This window comes from Scophthalmus maximus, chromosome 6, assembly GCF_022379125.1.
Source record: "Scophthalmus maximus strain ysfricsl-2021 chromosome 6, ASM2237912v1, whole genome shotgun sequence".
Lineage (NCBI taxonomy): Eukaryota > Metazoa > Chordata > Actinopteri > Pleuronectiformes > Scophthalmidae > Scophthalmus > Scophthalmus maximus.
This window is the reverse complement of record NC_061520.1, coordinates 22,779,065-22,798,266: the sequence shown is the minus strand read 5'-3', so window position 1 is coordinate 22,798,266 and position 19,202 is coordinate 22,779,065. Positions and strand designations below refer to the sequence as shown.

Genomic DNA, 19,202 nt, shown 5'->3' with positions numbered 1-19,202 from the left:
ACCTGTACCATTCACTCTCACCATGTCACACGGTTCATTAGCTGCAGCAAATGATCAGAGTTATACCGCATGGTCTTATGATAGGAGATGATTAAATGATTCAAAAATCTAAAGTCGGGTTAAACTAAATTTGCATGCTTTTACAGAGTTAATCGACTCAAACCCCTCATAAAACTCTCAGTATATCACACTATCCAGCTATAGTAAGTTTGCTAAATGCAGATGTTGCTTGAATGACAACTTAGCTCATGGGTATATTCAGCCTATTCCTTATTTTCCCTTTAATGTTAACTTAAGTTAATCCACCACTTAAAAACATTGACGATTCCCTAACATCTACATCTACTGCTAATGGTCAAAATGTCCGTAGAAAACCTAATGACCCTAGCCTTAGCTGTGCTTTTTGGTTAATGCTATTTAACAAATTTTAACTAGTATGTTCACAATGAACATGGTACACATGCCTAAACACCATGTTGATATTGTTCTGTCATTGTGCTCATGTCAGAATATTAGTAAACTGACCTTACTGTAGTATTAAGCTCAAATACAACACCGAAAAAATGTATAAGACACTTTATGACAAGATGGTTTACATCTGACTCCTGATGTCTTATTGCAGTGTGAGCAACAAATGCGATGATGCAACTGAGGTTTAAGGTTTTTGCAGAAACAGGATATATAAAAAAAAGCATCATGAGTTTTGCTTTAAATATGCCAGTGAGTGAGTGCTATGTGTGATCAAATTGAAAAATCCTGGCAACCACAATAAGGAGCACATATCAATGCCTCAGTGTTAGAAGTTATTGAGCAGCTCAATAACAGTTTACCCGACCTGTCTTTGAGTCGTGAGAAAGCAGTGTACCTAGTAGATAATTACCATCAATCGTGTAGAAAATGCCAGTCTGACAGGGATCTTCGGGAGGCCTCAATCAAAGCTCAACAACAACATAACAAGTGCCCTCGCGAAGGCTGTTGCAGAGAGCTCTTGCTTTAAGACCACATAAACGATTAGAAATGATTGACACAAAATATGCTCTCTTCTCCAGGTCTCAACAAAGGCAACCTTATGCAGCTCGAAGCAGGTTTCTGTCTGTTTGGCCACAGTACCAGTGGAGTCAGTCGCAGGCAATAGATGAAATGACTTTCCTTTTGGTTCATTGTGTATTGACACTTGTCTCCAGGGCACCAGCAAGCATTAAAGCCTCTTTGGCAATATGGTTGTTTTATGAAATCACGGCCAGGGGACAGGGGTGCTGGGCTGCGATGCAAGTATTAATCTCTTTCTCTATGAAATGCACACTACCACTACTGCTCCAGTGTGTATTACCATAATGTAGGCAGTGAAATGGCAAGTTTTCTTCATCGTAGCCCTAACAGCTAGAATGTATTGCTTTTTTTGTATTACTTTTTGGATGGATACAGCAGGAATTATACACTTGTGTACTGCATTATAATACTAACAGTCCTGAGAGCAGTTTGTTAGACCATATGAATATTGGATTTTCCAGTCCAGGAATTGGGCGGTGCATTTATTTTCTAAATAACAAAAAAGGTTGAGCCTCAATATTCATAATGCTTAGATAAATGAAATTAAATGTGCAACACAGTTTGGTATCTGGTCTCACTTCAACAATAAAGTGAAAAAGTGCTCTGGATGACATAATGTCCTCAGGCATGAAAATATTGTTATGCCTATAATGGGAAAATAAGCATAAAAATCTGTTTTTCTCCCTCGCTCTCTCTCACAAACGCACTCAAGCACTCACACGCGCACACACACACACACACACACACACACACACACACACACACACACACACACACACACACACACACACACACACACACACACACACACACACACACACACACACACACACACACACACACACACACACACACACACACACACACACACACACACACACACTGCTGTCCAAGGACGTTGGTGCAAATGAACCCACAGAAATTAATGTTATGTAAATGTGGAATTTTTTTTATTGGAAGGTGTCTTAATGAAGCTGGCTGATTGAGCACATCTTAACTCCCTCATCTGTGGAACATGATGTGATTGTGTCGGTAATTGCATTGCGAGTGGAGGGAATCTATTGGCCAGGACTGCACAGCGGCTTGGGTATGTACTTCCAGAGGATTCCTTTAATCACAAATTGCTCTCCTGGTCTATTCCCCTTCTAGAGATATTTATCTCTTCCCATGTGCTGAGGTATCCCTTCAGGAATAAAGAGCACACACATGTTCCACAGGAAATTGTCAGAGGAACCAAGATGGATTACTCATGCTGCGCTGGCGGATTCTCACTTTGAAAAACGATATCAGCCACAGTCTTTCAGATAAAAATAATCCTGGCCAGCAGTATGTGGATGGGTAAAGAGGGTTCTGACCTAATCTCAGCAAACATCACAGACTTCACTTTATCTCTGGTCTGAGATTTATTTGAGTTGAGTCAGTCAGCACTAGATTCTTGAAGTTTTACAATCCCCCTTCCTCCTGCTCCAGAAAAGGAAAAAAAAAACATATAATTAAGCAAATGTAGAGTCTGACTGATTGAACATTTATTGCGGCACGTGATCTGAAGTCTTAATGGATTGAAGGATATACTGTGTCTGAGTGATGCACTGGGATGTGAGAGGATACGGCGAAAAGAGCAGGAGTGAATTGATCTGCTGATCAGTTTGATGGTCTCTAAATGCAACAACAAAATCAATGCATGCCTGTGATTGTGACCTAACAAGCAAAGGTCAATGTACTGTAAAGTCTGTCCATCAGCAATGTGTCCTTCAACATGGAGCACTCTGACCAGAAAGCGGAGAGAAATCTGACACGTTACACTGTTAACACTTTTGACCTCTTGAAAAAGGAAGAGGACACATGTACATACACCCCTTTAGGCTATACCATTTGAAAATAAGTAACTACATTCTGTCTGCCACATGCTTACCATTAATAATCAACTCCTCTGCCCCTCGTATCTGTCAATCCATCTTTCAGTTCTTGCACGGTTTACCGTTTGAAATTCTGTTGCCAGCACAATGTATCACCAGTAGCCAGCTAGCCAATTAAGCTATGTTAGCACCATGCCCCTGGTTGACTTTTAACAATTCATAGGAACTAATACAAAAAAGCACCCTATGACCGTGATATTCTGTTCAAAAAACGGAGGCTTTAGCTGGTCTCGCATCAACACCGGCTAAGAATTGTAGAAGACAGAAATACATTTGCATGGTTCTTGCACAGTATAGAGCTAGTTAAAAAGGCTGTGAGCGATTAAAGAGAGAGCAACTACAGCGTTGCCGTGACAACCGCTAGCAAGTCTCGCTGTCGACGAGTGATGTCTACAAACTGCACAGTGTGGTGCAGTGTGCCATTTGTTTTATTTGGCCTTTTCAGAACCTGGGCTGACCCGAAAACCCGGATATTTTTTCGGCGCGCACACATAACCGACAGCTTTTCCTCATAACCGTGAGGAAATATTCGCTGATTTTAGTTTTGCTTTAGAATCGCTCACTGCCTCTTTAATCCCAGTATCATAAGAATGATGAGGTAAACTGTCACATTGGATTTTGTCCTAACATTTTACTGCCTTTGTGTTCACACCTGTCCACTCGTGATCAGATAACCTGAGATGGATGATAATGCCTAGTCTGAACATGGACATGAATGAAATTGTGACTCAACAAACCCTTAAGTCTCTCAATCCTCTCGATCAAATCTTCCGTATAGTATACATAAAATTCCATTTTGGTGACTGGGATTCATTCTAACATCTGGGAGAAATTGTCATGTCTCCATTTGTACATGACATGAAATGTCTCTAAAGTTCACAGTGAGCAAATCGAGTCATGGGCTACTTATTTTTCTGATCTAAATTTATCTGATGATCACATCATGTCAAACACATGGCGCAGCCCCCTTCTGTGCTTAGAGCTGCAAATATCAAATGAGTGATTCAAATTCATCTGAAGTGAAGTGACATTCCGGGCACAAATGGCCAAGGCTTGGACAGTCACTGAAAAAACAGGGAAGGAGGAAGGCTAGTATTATGAATCCTTGGAATATAGTCAAACCATCTTTAGTCATCTTAAGTGAGCCATTTAGTTGAAGGAGCTGCCCTGTTATATTGAAATGAGTCGTACTTGGCAATAAAGCCTACACTCAGTCCTGCTGACCTTGGTAATATCATTAATGTCATGCACAGTCAAGAATGAATACGCTTTTCCTCCATTCAAATGCTCAATTACTTTGATTTCTAATAAATGAATAAATGTAAATACAACATTTAATCTGATATATGCAGATGTGTGAGCTTGTAGGCACCTCTGAACAGTGTTTGCCGGGTGATCCTGTCTGCATCTGCCAGGATCAGCAGAGCACTAATCCTCAGTTTGCTTTCACTCCTGGGGACGGGGGACTCCTTAATTTTTTTAAGCAACGGCCTGGGTGTAGAGTTGCAGGCAAAGACAAAAGGAAAACTACCAGTCAGCTGTTCACGGTAGCCTTGTCAGGTCGTAAACCTTTCCTCGGAGCAGAGTAATGAAATAAGCCCTTCTGGGCACATAAGCTTTCAGTATTCAGGCTTGGCACTGCACGTTCACACCGCTAACCTCCACAAAGAGTCAGAACTCCACTTCAAAAGCAGGTGTTCAACTAGAGGCAAATGAGGTAAGTAGAGATCTGATGAGAAAAAAATGTGATGTGACATTTACACATGATAAACAACGTTTTTAATAAGTTTAACATAGCATGCAGCCCAAGAACGGGGTGAGGGAAATAGCAATGCTGGGCCATCCGTTCGCGCAGATCATTTAATCACCACCTTTATTAATACACCTGTTTCCATAGAGAGCTTATTAATTCCAAGTCCTCATAAAATTAAGCCCAGAGACATTTGATGAGACTCTTATTAAAATCCCCTTGAAACAGAACAAAGGCATCATAGACAGATAGGAAGATACGCGATAAGTAAATTAATGCAAAGTTCGCTGCTATGCCTCCTCTGCAGTTTTGGTGTTCTCCTGACACTGATTCTTTCTGGGGTGCGTCTGGCAGAGCAGATGGGGCTATAAATGGAGATCACTCTGCGAAACATCTCTTCATTTACGTGACAGCCATGCTTATTTGCTCTGCCAGCGTGGGCGGGATGTGTAACGGGCAAGAGGGACAGTTGTACCAGTGGGTCATGACGACGGACAGAATCTGGCCAATCCATGCTACATAACTTGTTGCTCTCTCTCTACAGACTAATAGACTAATCAACATCCAGGCTACATACAGCAAGCCTCCTGCGTCTTCTTGTGAGCCACTCAAAAGCCTGTCGTGTTAAGCTCGCACCTACAGCTCCAATTTTAACAGACACCACTTACGGATGTAAACATACCTAGCAGATGATTTCAAAAGTGCCCCAGGCAAATGAGTCAGTCACATCCCGCGATATAGATTTCTTACGCTGACTGATTCACGCGACACACTCGCTACTTCAATGTCCGTGTCAATGCGTTGGCAAAAGTAAAATTAGCAGAATTAAAGTGGCCTCAAAGTGTGCGTCTAAGCTCAATTTGTGATGAGTGATGAAATGAGAAATATTGGAGGAGGCAGGGGCTGACATTTGGGCCACTTCCCCCCCCCAGCTTCTGATTTCTCAAAGTAAATGCTGCTGACTTTGAAACCACAGGCCCATTAGTGTGTCAAGTTGCACGGATGTGGCCATTTTGAGATGTGATACTATTTACTTCATGACAGGGGTAAGTGCAGTTTTGACATATTAAAACATGGAATAATTGCGCAATATGGAATAAAGCTCAAATAACAAAGGCTGTTATCATTTCATCTGCTTCAGGAGGAATGGACACCTTTTTTTGTTTCAGCCAGATTTACAAAGACTAAGAAGATTAAGACATAATGTTTTTCTATGACAAAGTGCACATCCAACATCATTCCTGAATCATTTCCTTAGGACGTATTCTCAATAAATCCTATTCTCAGGGTTTTTCCCCCCTGGAGAGTACCCTATTGTAACACTGGGTTTATGCCAGGCTTTTACAGCGGATTGCATTTTGGCTTTTTTGGAGCATTGTTATTAATATATACATATATATATATATATATACAGAAAATATAATTTGTGTATATGGTAGCTTATGGAATGGGTCAACCCTAAAAGTGTTCAGTTAGGTGTGACCTGCAGCAGTTTCTGATAGTCCCTTTGACGTATTTTGGAGGAAATGAATTACTGATGATTGGAAATCATCGGCTGACATCTTTACTACAGGAACAGGCCAGGGACAAACTCATCTGTCAGCCAAGAATCTCTAGAGTCACAAATGATGAGAGCCCCAGAAAAAAAAGAAAAGAAAAAAAAGACAACTTCCAGAAAAATGGACTCGGACCACGTCCAAGAGCTTGTAAGTATCAGACTGATAAAAAAAAAGCTACATGATTTATACTCTGCTAAAATTTTTCATGTTACACTTTTTTATGGGAGAAAAGGCTTCAAGGATAAGGGCGGTCTGCTCTTCGGACTAATGGTATTTCAACAGAGGTATGTAATTGTTCAAGAAGTCTTTCTACAAAAAAAAAGTGGGAAATATGAGGTCGTCTTTAGAGTCAGGGTCATATTTTATCAGGGCCTTATTTATGAGTGTATATGTGTAGAAAGGACACATTCCACATTGTCTGACAAATGAAAAGTATGGATAGAATAGCTATAGTTGGGATAACCTCATAAGATGTGGTCAAATAACTTCACTGTTAAGTGTCGAAAGAAATGTTACACTTATGTCGACTGTGGCCACATTCAATGTAGATGGCATCATAGATATACTTATCTTCATTTATATTAACCTTTATAATTTAACCATATACACACTCGCCAGGATTTTTTTTTCATGGAGGTATGCTGTCCAACCTGCAGCCACCATTCTGGCCTGGAATGCAAAAAAAAAGCTGAAAAAAATCGTTTTCAGCTGGTTTTAAAGACTTCCAAAAAGACTGCAGATCTTATATATGTGGGAAGGGCGTTCCTTCAAATGCATGATCGCCTTTCGTTTTTAGTCGAGTACGTGGACGACCAGGAAGCCCTGGTCAGCAGACCTACTGTAAGTGACCTGCTGGTGATAGAAGGTAAGCGCGATCAGAGATGCCTGACCCTCGAGTGCTCTATATGTTAGAATGATTTATCCTGAATTTAATGGGATGCCAATGTAAAGATTATAGGATGGGTGTGATGTGGGTCATCTCACTGCATGCGGTCAGCAGCCTTGCAGCAGCCTTCTGGACCGTCCGGAGACGACTTGCTGAGGCAGGTGAAAAGGAAATTACAAATGTGTGAACGATCATCTCCAGCTCAGCTTGTGATAAAACGGACTAACGTTTTTTTCATTTTTTTTTTTTTAAATGGAACAAACAAGGACGGGTTAAGCATTTAGTGTTTTGCTCGAAAATGACACAGAGACTTCTAAGAATAGATCCCTTAGCCGGAGAAAGAGACCCAGTATAGTAAGAAGCGTGCAGATAGTGTTACTATCTGGAGCTATGGTAAGAACCTCAGTCTTATCTGCATTTAACTGTAAAAAAAACCCCCAAAAAACGTTAGCCATGATAGTTGAATTAGATTCTTTAAACCACTGAAGAGGGAAGCGTTTTCCAACAAGATTAGCATTTCTGTCTTATCATTTCACAACCGATAAAGGCTATTTCTGATCAGGGGCCGAGCAGGACACTGAGCCGCTATTTGCAGTGAGATGTTTTGGCAGCAATGGGCTTTTTTTTTTTCTGCAAGATTTTTTTAGTAGATGTAAATCCACCAAGACATAACCTTGCCTGCTTAATAAAAAAGGTGATAATATATTTAACTGTAATTCATTAAAAACCACACAACAGCGCCACATAAAGTTCTGACTTAAAAACAAAAGGGAACAAACCGTCATAAATTAAAATGTGTGAATTTCAACCATTTTACACTACTTTTCAATTACTATCCTTCCTCTATGTCTTTCCTCAGTGTGCCATAGGACTGCACTGCTGTGGCTGTTTGAAACCACTAATCTGGGGTAAAAGGGAGGTGAAAAAACTTTGAACATGATGTTACCTTGGCAACGAGCCTCTTGTACTTGTTCAAAGATGTCACTCAAACGGTTTCCCTCCCAAGTGCACAATGACTGCTACGGCTAACACCGGGTGTGAAACTTTTCACACAGGTCAGTTTCAGGGGGTGTGCAACAGCAATATCGAGTAGGAGTTTCTGGCTTTAAATCCGTGGGGGAAATACAGAATGTTTGAAACATTAAAGCATTCACATCTATTTTAAATCACCTGCTAAGATACATAAAAATAAACACTGAAGATCAATAGATCCTGTTTGTGTTGCCACATAAACCATTACAGTATATGTTAAATAATCCTCAGCTCCGTTTCAGAACCTTTACAGCCGTAACAAGTGACAATGATCACCAGGAGCAGGCTGTCAGCAGTGATTTACTAATATGCCGTTTTTTAGACAAATAACTTTTCCATTTTAAACCTAAAACGACATTATAGTTAGTAGAATTCTCCACTCGCCACAAACGCTATTATCATGAGTTGGTTCTGTTCAGAGTTCAGATTATGTTCATTTTATTTAACCTTTAACCTAAAGGGCAACTTTAGACCAAATTAAAAACAAGGAAAAATCAAGCATTAAGCAGCAACTCATGAAAGCCCCTTTTCATTTTCAGTGCAGTCATTTGGGACAGACAGGAAAAAGCTCTGAGGACGCAGAGTATACCGTTCAGTACTTTTTCTGTGTGATGTGGACTCACAGGTTGCAGAACCAGACTTGCCTAATATATAAGATGGTAAATGAGAGAGGCTATGGGTGACCATTCATGATAAATATCCTTTAATAAATGTTGTTAAACTATTAAAATTAGCAACTATTTTTGATTAGGGGAGGTATTTTTTCGATTCTGAAGAAATAAATCAATACTTAAAAAAACATTAAATAGATTGTATGTTCCTGTTCTGCACTTTTTGGCACAGCTGGAGCCCAAATTACATTTTGACTGGGCAGCGGTTTGCCAGTTTCATTTTGTTCTTGGACTACAGTCTCTTCTCAGCAATTATAAAGCACATGAAGGACTCAATTGTGCTTTCCCATGAATCCAGCCAACAGCAGGGCACATATTTTCCCCTTTTCTTAATACCTTATTGGAAAAATATGATGCATAACCCAGGGAGGAAAAAAACCCTGTCACTCATTACAATAAAATAAAATAAACATTTGCATTTTTAGCATTCCTTTATTCCAGCTGTGTGACCTTGTAGATTGCGCTTACTAAAAGGAATTGCCATGGATACCTGGGGCATGCTGAACTTGTAACTGTCATCCACAAAAAACAAAAAAACAACGCACAACACACTCTTTTTGTTTTTAGTACAGTATGTACCAAAACAAATGACAATGCAACATGTATCCACTGTGCAGTCAAGGAAAAACAGATCAGAGCGTCTGAATACCGAAGTGGGGGGATTTGTCGCAGCCACACCCAAACACCTTCTTCAAGGGATTGGCAAGATCCAGCACAAATATTTGCATGACTGCCAGAGCCGATAGAGATAAATACTGAGGGTCCTGAGCATTTGACTGAGGAGGGAACAACATCAGGACGTCAGCACATCCTGCCGCGGCTCGTGAGGGGACAGCTGATTGAGTGCGTCTGGCGTGAGCGGCCTAACAAACTTGATTTCTTCCTGCCAGTGACATATTGAAATGGCATGTTTTATTATTATTTATTTTTTTAGGCTGCTCTCCGTGGCTGGCACAGCACACTTACACTCCCATCAGCAAGACCTGCTCTGCTCTGCGCTCTCAGCTGCTTTGTTCCAGCTGATGTCATCTAAACCTCGTCCCTGCAGGGTTGTCTGGGGTAGATAAGACATCCCCTCCCCTCCACTGGTCTCCTGCAGGAAAAAAAAGGGGGGCTGCTGCTATGAAGATGGATTATACAGCTGGTGACACTGGTTCCCTTTCTGCTGAAGCCACTGTGGAGTACTAACGCAATTAAGGCAATTAATCTTCGACAAAAGGGGTTCACAGCTACCTCTTATGAGTTTGCACCGTCCCGTACAGGTGCTTAACAAAACAGACGTGCTCCGACATGCATGCATACGCAGTGTGCACACGCACATATATTAATAAGCCAAGCAAAAATTGTACCTTGTGTGCTTTTTAGATGTTATTTTTTTCCCAACGTCTGCACTCACTCGTTTGCATCAGTGCTGTCACCGAAGTGTCCAGCAGGACAAGACTAAAGGCTGCCGTCGAACTACGGGCAGGGCAGCTATTAGAGGGTGGGCGTTTAAAGACAACTGCTCTAATGATTACCACAACAGATGCTGACTATTTTTATTGTGTGGCCTACACACTATGTGCCAGTGTCACAGATGAGAAAAATGGAGATAATAGAAAATAGAGTAAAAGGGGGGGAGCTGTAATCAGCACATCTGAAGGCTTTGGCATGTGTTTTCAAGCTCTGTAAACAGTCAAACCACTAAGTAGCTGGCAATCCTCTTAATTCTGGAGAAGTAGCACAGATGGCCAGAGCCAAATATTACTTATTCAGTTCAAGTAAAAACATTTAAACATATTTCTGACTTTCACAACTACTACCAAAATAAAGGCAGTTGAAAAAGTGAATTATTCATTATTTATCACAGCAGCTGGTCATTTTGTGATTCATAATTAGGAATAAGTGAGAACACTGCAGTAAAAGTACATGCGATGATAGGATTTCAGGGGAAACAAAGCGTCACAAAGCAGCTACTTAACATTGGTAAAGACACAATCAAATCATTGTCACACCCAAGACAAATGTAAAACATCAATCTGAGTTACAAATTCAAAACAACCGGGTCAAAATGATCCGGCCGCTGCGAGGTTGAAGAGTGTGATGGGAGTGGCACAGGGCGAGTGAAGGGCACCAGCAGCGAAACCACTATGCAAATTTCCCCGCCACTCTGTTTGACAAGCAACAACACTGCTTTGTATATATGCAAAGGCTGGCAAGACACCGTGCACACAGGCCTGCTGTCAGAGCGGAGTGATGCTAGAGTGGTGACACCCACTGGGTGACCCCTGTCTGCAATGAGGCCACTTGGCCAGACGTCACACGCAAGCAAACAGACACACGCAAACGCTGGCATAAGTGGCCCACATGTGGCACGCGCTCCCATCTCAGGGGTCAAACGATGCAGGGTCTTGCGATCGCCCTCTGTTTCTTTAGAAACTTGTTTCCGAAGTTGAATAATTCCATTTCTGAGGTCTTCATCATCCATGCTGAGGTGAAAACTACTTCATTAGCACTTTGGATTTGCCGAGTCTCTTTGGCCACCACTAAACTGCAGGAGATGAAATGTGGCAGAGCCCATTAACCATTACTCAGTTAGACGTCATGCTGCTTTTCCTCTTAGCTGTTCAGTCAGTGTTCTCACCACATCTGAGGATTGCGTCACGAAAATCTCTCTTAAGACATACAGAAATAAACTGTGCCACAGCGGCAGGGGCCCTCTGGTGTACCTTGATACAGTGTTTTTGAACTCACATTACTTTGACTATAGAACACCTTGCATCTCATTACAAACACAATATACCGAGACAAATTCTGGAAGTAGAGAAGTAACTTACTTTTTATTTGTGACAACTCTGATGGTAGATCAAAACAATTGCCCCCTGTGCACAATTAATTTTGCAGCGGAGCGCGCACACACCCACACCCACTCCCACACACACACACACACACACACACACACACACACACAAATCTCACTATGCGGCTGCTTCAGGACTGTTGTCAGTCCAAGCTCTAACTGTTATATCTTGCTGCAGTTAGCATAACATTTGACTTACTGATTTTAAGTAAACTTATATGAAATACTAACTTAAAAACAAGTGTCAAATGTGTGTTTTATAGTGGCACTCTATAGTGTCAATTTACACTTCCATCAAGTTTTGGACCCTCAGGAGAGATTAAAAAAGGAAATGGTTGAATCGGAATAGAGGCCGAGTTATCTGGACTTTCAGTTTCTTATATGGGTCAAGCCCCCAAAACTCTACATACTACATTCCCCATAATGCAGTCTGATTGTGACTTACATTAAATTCTCCCTGCCCTCGTTTTTCAAAACACACTTTGTTATTATTGAATCAATACAGTTTGAGCCTCAAGCTTAAGCTAAGCTAAGTGATCATTGCTGCCATTTTTCAAATGCATTAATCACATGTGCCTATTGTCCAATATTGCAACCAGCTGAGGGCAACATCACATCAGCGATGACTTGTACAAAATGCTACATATTCAAATGTGGACAAGATGCTACATTCGGAAGGAGGAGGCGTTACTCAGCATAAAGACGTGTCTGTATTGCATATTTAAACATGAACACGACCTCTGGGGATCTGTATCTGGCCAAAAGCAATCAGAGAACATGCAGGGAAAAGTCTGGCTGGGCTCACAGTGTGGCAAAAATCTGAACAAAATGTATTGAAGTAGCGTTACCTGTTACTCTCTCGAAGTGGTTCGCTGCCCTTCTGCCACGAGATCACACCCCAAGGAGACATCTTTGGCTTGCACTCGACGAGCACATCTCCTCCTACCTTCACCAGCGTCTGGCTCCTCAGTTGATTGTGAGAGAAATCTGGGGCAACAGCTGAGACAAGAGCAGCATATTAAAGGCTGTGTCTGTAAAAGACTCACATCTCCTTCCCTTTTCTCCAAACTATCCAAATTACCTCTGATCCTTTATCTGATATAAAATGTATCTCCTTTTGCAAACATAAAAAAATGCAAAATGGGATCATAAATACTGCACACTCCAATATTGCCATGGATCATTAAAAGAGGCGAGATTACATTCCTCACTCTGAATAATTAGTGATGAGTAAGCTAAATAGTAATGACCGCAGTTGATGAGTAGCTGAACAGATCAATGTAACTTCTAGTTGTTCCCGGTAAGGCTGCATGTGATTCTTTGTCACATTTTCACGACTGTGATATTTTGCTCTTTGGTGCTTCACCAAGTGATTATTCCAGCATAATAACTTTCCCTGACTTGAGGCCACTCGCTCTTTTCAAAAAGGTAGGTGACTGTCTGATTCTGTAACCAGACGTTCTTTTTGAATCCCCCCCCCCCTTGAGTTTGAGTTGTCGGTACCCTCAGCTGCACTGAGCCTGACTCCAATCAGCAACGTGATCAGGACGAGACATGGAAGCTGAGCGGCGAGAGCTGCTGCCGGCCCAGAGGGGAGAGTGACAGGCTCGACAGGGCAGATGGGCGAGGCTGGTGAGCAAAGCAGCTCTGGCATACATCAATGTCATCCGGACACATTCCTCTCATAATTAATGCCTTTCAATTAGTGGCCAATAACAGAGAGGCCGGAGGTCATCAGTTGCAATCGAGCGGAGGAAGAAGATGGAAGACAAATATGGACAGATCTCCATGCCAACGTGCCAGTGTCTTACCTATGACTCGGAGCTCAGTGTTGGAGTAAACCTCTCCATGCTTGTTCCCCGCCACACACTGGTACATTCCCGTGTCGGACAGGGTCAGGCGACTGATTGACAGCACCCCGTTGGCGACCTGTATGCGCTCCTGTGGACATAGAGACGCATGCCCTTAATATGCCTTATTCCCGGCGCTCATCTGCATGAAAAACAGCACAGCCAGTGGGCAAGTGAATTATGGTCTGGAAGTGACAGATGTGGCAATAAATCTCGGTTTTCATCACTAATGGAGGGAAAGGCTTGGGTGGATGGAGGCAGGCTAGCAGAAAATGACCCTAATCAATCTGCATGTTTATGAGAGTGAAATAAAACCATGGCCTATTTATATCTCTAACTGCACCACGGGGCCTGTTTCCCCTTCAGCAGGAGGAGGGGATAAGGAGGGGGGAAGGAATATCATAACATCTGAGGTATACTGCATTGTGAAAATTACTTTTCTGATAGGTATGCCCTACACATACTAAGTGGTGTGTACACGGTCATGCTGTGCCGCCTCTTCATCTGTTCGGACTATCGTTTTTTTGTTTTTTTTCTGCCTGCGCGGGACGTGTTGCTTGTCCCTGTGCCATCAAATTAAGATCTATTTAAGGACAGCTGGGCAGAATGTACAGAACAAAAAAACTCAGTTGGATCAGTGCATGTGTTGGACTTTTAATCCTCAATATACGTTTATCTCTCTGAACTCGGGTTTTCGCTCAACTACCGTCACTACAGCATTAAAATCCTTGAGCGGTTTTATACATCTCCATGCAGCTGTGTCGGGCTCTGCCACCTCGCGCCCTTCATCTCCTGTGTTCTCCTCAGGCTCACCCATAATGTCATTAGAGCCCATTTCCATAGGGGTGTCTCAGCGGCCTGAACTCCACTCACAGGGGGATTAAGGTAGAGTCACGTGAAAAAAGAGAGACTGTCCTCAGTGAAAGATCACACACTAATCCTGTGTTTGAGCAGGTTGTGCCAGAATTTCCATAATGCTTGGAAGCTTGTGGATGTGCAGGGACAAATATCCCTGCTGGCAAGGGAGGCAAGTGGTGGCATATATCAGTCTGCTGTGCATGGAGAGCTCTCCTGTTTACGGCTGCCATTAATTAAACGTGACGTTCCTCTCAAATCAGCAGTTTTTCACGCAGGGACCTGGGGGGACCATCTGCACGCCTTATGCTGAAAGAGAATGATTGGCAATGTCATTTCCCAGCCACACTGGTCCGATTCGTTTGATATAAAACTGTGAAAAGCATGTAAAGCACAGGGTGGCATAAAGGAGATGACTTTAATGGTCTAGAAAAGTGAGCCTCTTGAATTTGATTGCTGTGAAATTTGATCCTCAGAAATACTAATTACTGGAAGCCTTTGTGAGGATGATGTGAAACCGCTGGAAAATGTAAAACTCGCTTCATATTTTAACTTGGCCACATAACAATTCCAATACAAAAAACAGTGGTGGAAAATAATCGTGTTGTTTCAACTCTTTCAAACTGAAATTAACATTGGCTGGATTTTTTTTGAATCTCAAAAGTTTGATATCATAAACAATGGAAGCTTAATCTCACTACAGGGTAAAACAACGAGTAATTATTGCTGCTCACCGGGGTAGAACTGTGAAAGAAATATGTGAATTCTATTGATAGAAATTTGATTGATTAATGTACATTCCTGGGCAAGAAAAACGACAAGTAAATATGGACTCCGCTTTGCAACAGCGAGAATGAAAGCCGCAGCCTCTTTGCTCTACTTGAGCTTGAATAGGTAGGGAAGGCAAATAAATTCATGCCACCTCCCCTCCTCTCATCACAGAAATGACATCATTCATTCTCGAAGTTCATGAATGGCTGTGACATTAGAGTCCCACTGGGGGGTAACCTCAATTCAAGTACACTAGAGAAAGCCCTCAGTATGGTGGTCCCATATGCCTTTAAATGGACTAAATCCTGTTTCACGCTAGAGTTTCCCTCTAATTGCACAGCCACTTAATCCCGAAGCCAATGTCAATAAAGTAGCAGAGAGAAGATGAAAACAGCCAGAAACAAAGCATTCCAATGAACCATCGCTTTTAGAGTGGTAGTAAAGAAGCAAAAACATAAGCCTCATAATCTGTGAGGTCTGCCTCGCTAAACAGTCACACTGTCCAACAAAGATGCCAGTGACTGTAAAATCAGTTTTAAAGTTGGGCGCTAATTAATGCAACCACACTCAGCTAAGTATATCGTTATATTATTTTTACCTACAACAGATACGTCCTATAACTTATGTTTTGTTGTTTTCACAGATTGATCGCCTTATTTCTGTTACTCAAAGTTGGAAAACCGTCAGCAGGAATAAGTTCAACTGAACTGCGGTTTGAGAAAGGTTTCAATTGATTCAGTGTAATAAATAACAACAAATGGCCCATCCTCTACCCCACCGCTCCTTTACATCACTGACCTTTCCCTCCTCCACTCATTAAGCCACTGTGGTTAATGGTGACATTTCAGACAATGCAGCACCTTTGCTGATTAATCCATTCACCCAGGCATGCTGAATATATCCATTTATTATGTCTATCTTAAGGGGAAATCTGCTGCACAGAAATCAACAGGACTCATTGTTCCAATAAATCATAAATCTTTATGAATCCAGATGGCTGAGTGGTGATGAGGTGTGTTAGTCAGTTTCAGAAGAAGCAACACTTTGATTTGAATTTATTCAGTTGACATTGGAATGAGGAAGGAGTAGGTGTAAGGTACGATTATCAAGACAAATAAATATAATGCCTCTGATATCTAATATGCTTCATTAAATACACATGAAAACAGCTGTGTTGACTTGTTTGGTAGCCAACAAACTTGAGTGTTACCTTAAAAAAGTTCATCATTGGCCAAACAGATTGTTCTTCCCTGATACCAAGCCAAATCTATATTTTTGTGTTTTTTATTTTACGAGACAGAGGCTTTGCTGTGCAGAGTCTGGCCTCCACTAATATAACGACAGACTGGGCTCATTCCAACGACATGTATTTTAAAGTACTGATTGATAACCCCCGGTGTGTTTGTCACCTTTTTTGCATAATGAAGCAAATTAACATAAAGCCTGTTTATTTATCAGGTGCAAGCTGTGCCCGAGTGTCCCATCAATCTTTTCCAAACAACCTGGCTAAAGCATCTAAAATAATAATCCATTAAAATGAGGGAATGAGACAGAACCGGGGTCCAGTAAATGTTACACGTGCACGTAGGATGTTTGGAGCTGTGATATACTCAGGACAGTGCTCAAATCGTTGATTCAGAGGGGACAGGAAACTAAACAAAAGTCGGATACACAGTGTGTATATAGAGAATCTTACTTTTTCGCTCTTGCTGGCACAGGATGAATACTAGCACTTGGCGAGGAGAGATTCAACAGAAGATTAGAGCAGCTCTTACATCACTGTGCTTTCCAGACTAGCATGAAATACTTGGCACGTTTACAGTTAGGTCTGTTAGCACAGCAAAGCACAGCAGACACAGTCCGATTCCTTTGAAATAAATGCTGTCGTGCAGAATTGAACAGCATAATGTATTGCTCCGCGGGAGGCACTGTGCTGTAATGAAAAAAACGATAATGCGCTGTAATTAGTCAGTAAAGCTTGAACAGGCAGCACAATAAAGCTTTTCGAAATACAGTACATGGTTTGCTCGCATTCATCTCTGCCAAAGCTGCTGTCACCAGTCTAACCTTGGAGGCAGAACTTTATCTTCAGTTCAAAAGACATGCAAGTGCTTGGCAGGTCTCACCTCAGCAAAATCCAGGTTCTCCCCATTTTTCATCCACCTGAAGGAAGGCTTTGGCTTCCCGGTGGCTTTGCACTCCCACGCCAAGGAGTCGTCGATGAGCTTCTGCACATCCTGGGGTTTCTCTATCAGATGAGGAGGCGCTGGAAACATTGAAAAAGCAAGAGTGAAAGGGCTGTAAGGAAATGACAAATTAGCAAAGGGCATCATTTTGACTGGAATACAAAAATCTGATTAAGTCACTAAACCTTGATCGCCGTCAGTTCCCAGATTATAGAGACAAATTGGTGAAAATATCTAAATGCTTATTTAGGTTACGTTCAGTTTTTACAGGTTACTTACAGGCAGCACTATCTTGTTGTTTCTTGTGGCCCGCCCTCCCCAAAAGATGCTAGAATTGAATATCGATCAAAGATGAAGCAGTAAAGGACAGTGATCGTGATGAAGTGAGGTATGATTTATTAATTACTTATATACTTCTAATTATTTAAGTATGAGTTGTCTACAAAGAGAAGCAAACAGTATAAAATAGGATTCATTTAATAAATCAGCAAGAGAGATTACTTCTCACACTGTTTTTGTGGAAAACACAATTGACTAAGTAATCAATGTGTGTTATTTGGTATATACTCTATATATTTTTTGGGATGAATGTAAAAAATGCTTTCATGGTTTCTTTAAGTTTCCCAGTGCACACTTAGTAGTACAAAAAACAATGAAAACCAGATTCATATGCTTTAGGGTGGCTACTGGTGCCATAAAAACCCCTCCCTTCAATACGATCTGAGTAAATGATGGTATAATTATACGGGGGGGGGGGGGGGGGGGTTGATTCTCGCTGTGTCATGCAAGTAACTCAACGCTAGTTATTGATGAAGCCAAAAAAAGAAAAAAAACTGGAACATAAAACTGTGTAAAGCTCTCTCTGTCTATGTAATGACTCTGGATGGTGTGTAGGTCAAGCTACTATCATCCTATATCACACAAGGCCAGTGGCAGGACAAGAGTAATGGCTGACCACACTTTTCCATTCCACAGAGCTCACCTAATGCCACTCTCAAGGAATGACCTTTGTGAGGGGCCTTTCAGTACCAGTACAAATCCGGCTTTTAATTGGCCTCTGCTCTACACTATTTTGCCTTTGAGTAAAGAAGGATAACGCAACGAGAAATTCAATACCTGCAAATGTATCCCCACGCTATCTCTGTGCATTATGACTTCGGCGTGTAGCCGATGTGTGATCAAGTGCGAGTGTGGGTGTTCAGAAACACAGAGGAAAGAGTGATAAATCGAGAGGAAGGACAAGGCCGGGAAGGTGGGTATTTGTGTGGTTTTGTGCATTTATGTCAGAGCCCTGGACCGTGGCCTGTGCTGTTGTCGTCTGTATAAAGAGGGTTAAAATGTCCATTTCCTTTTGAATGTTCCAGAAAGGTCTGCCATTTATCCTGCTGAGGAGAAGAAACATTTATTCTCTTATCTGTGTTGTGAAACATTTACACTAGTCTGACTCACAGTATAGTCTGTAGGTATAAGCCTGCCGCTGGGTTCTCATTTCCAGGCGACACCATCTGATCCTGCCAGTATACATGGTGAAAATGGCATCTTTGGGCGAATATTCAGATTGTGTAATCACACACATCGATGTGCTTTGTGTAAATGTTGCACTGAAAACAAGTTGAATTATTTTGCTGGGGTTGTCGTGGCTGCATCCTCGGCTTCGTTCATGGAAATGCAAACAAGCCAGAGTGTTTTATTTCCATACGGCAAAGTGACAATAGGTGCAGTGAGATTCTCCAGCGCTGTGGAGAAAGGTCTGGACGTGCGAGACTCAATCTACAGCAGACCTTTTTTTGCTGTATTCTCTACAACAAGGCCACTGTTAATCAATGTAAGCTTTGCA

General features: G+C 41.7%; 1 protein-coding gene across 2 annotated transcripts in view; it reads right to left on the bottom strand.

The window, feature by feature from the left end:
• cntn4 (contactin 4) overlaps positions 1–19,202 on the bottom strand; it is a 137,388-nt gene that overhangs the window by 21,768 nt on the left and 96,418 nt on the right. For both annotated transcript variants that reach the window (XM_035632563.2, XM_035632562.2), the window contains exons 9-11: positions 17,306–17,445; positions 13,515–13,644; positions 12,552–12,702 (exon numbers count right to left, since the gene is read on the bottom strand). In XM_035632563.2, coding sequence (XP_035488456.1) covers positions 12,552–12,702; positions 13,515–13,644; positions 17,306–17,445 — 421 coding nt within the window. The remainder of the gene's footprint in view (positions 1–12,551; positions 12,703–13,514; positions 13,645–17,305; positions 17,446–19,202) is intronic.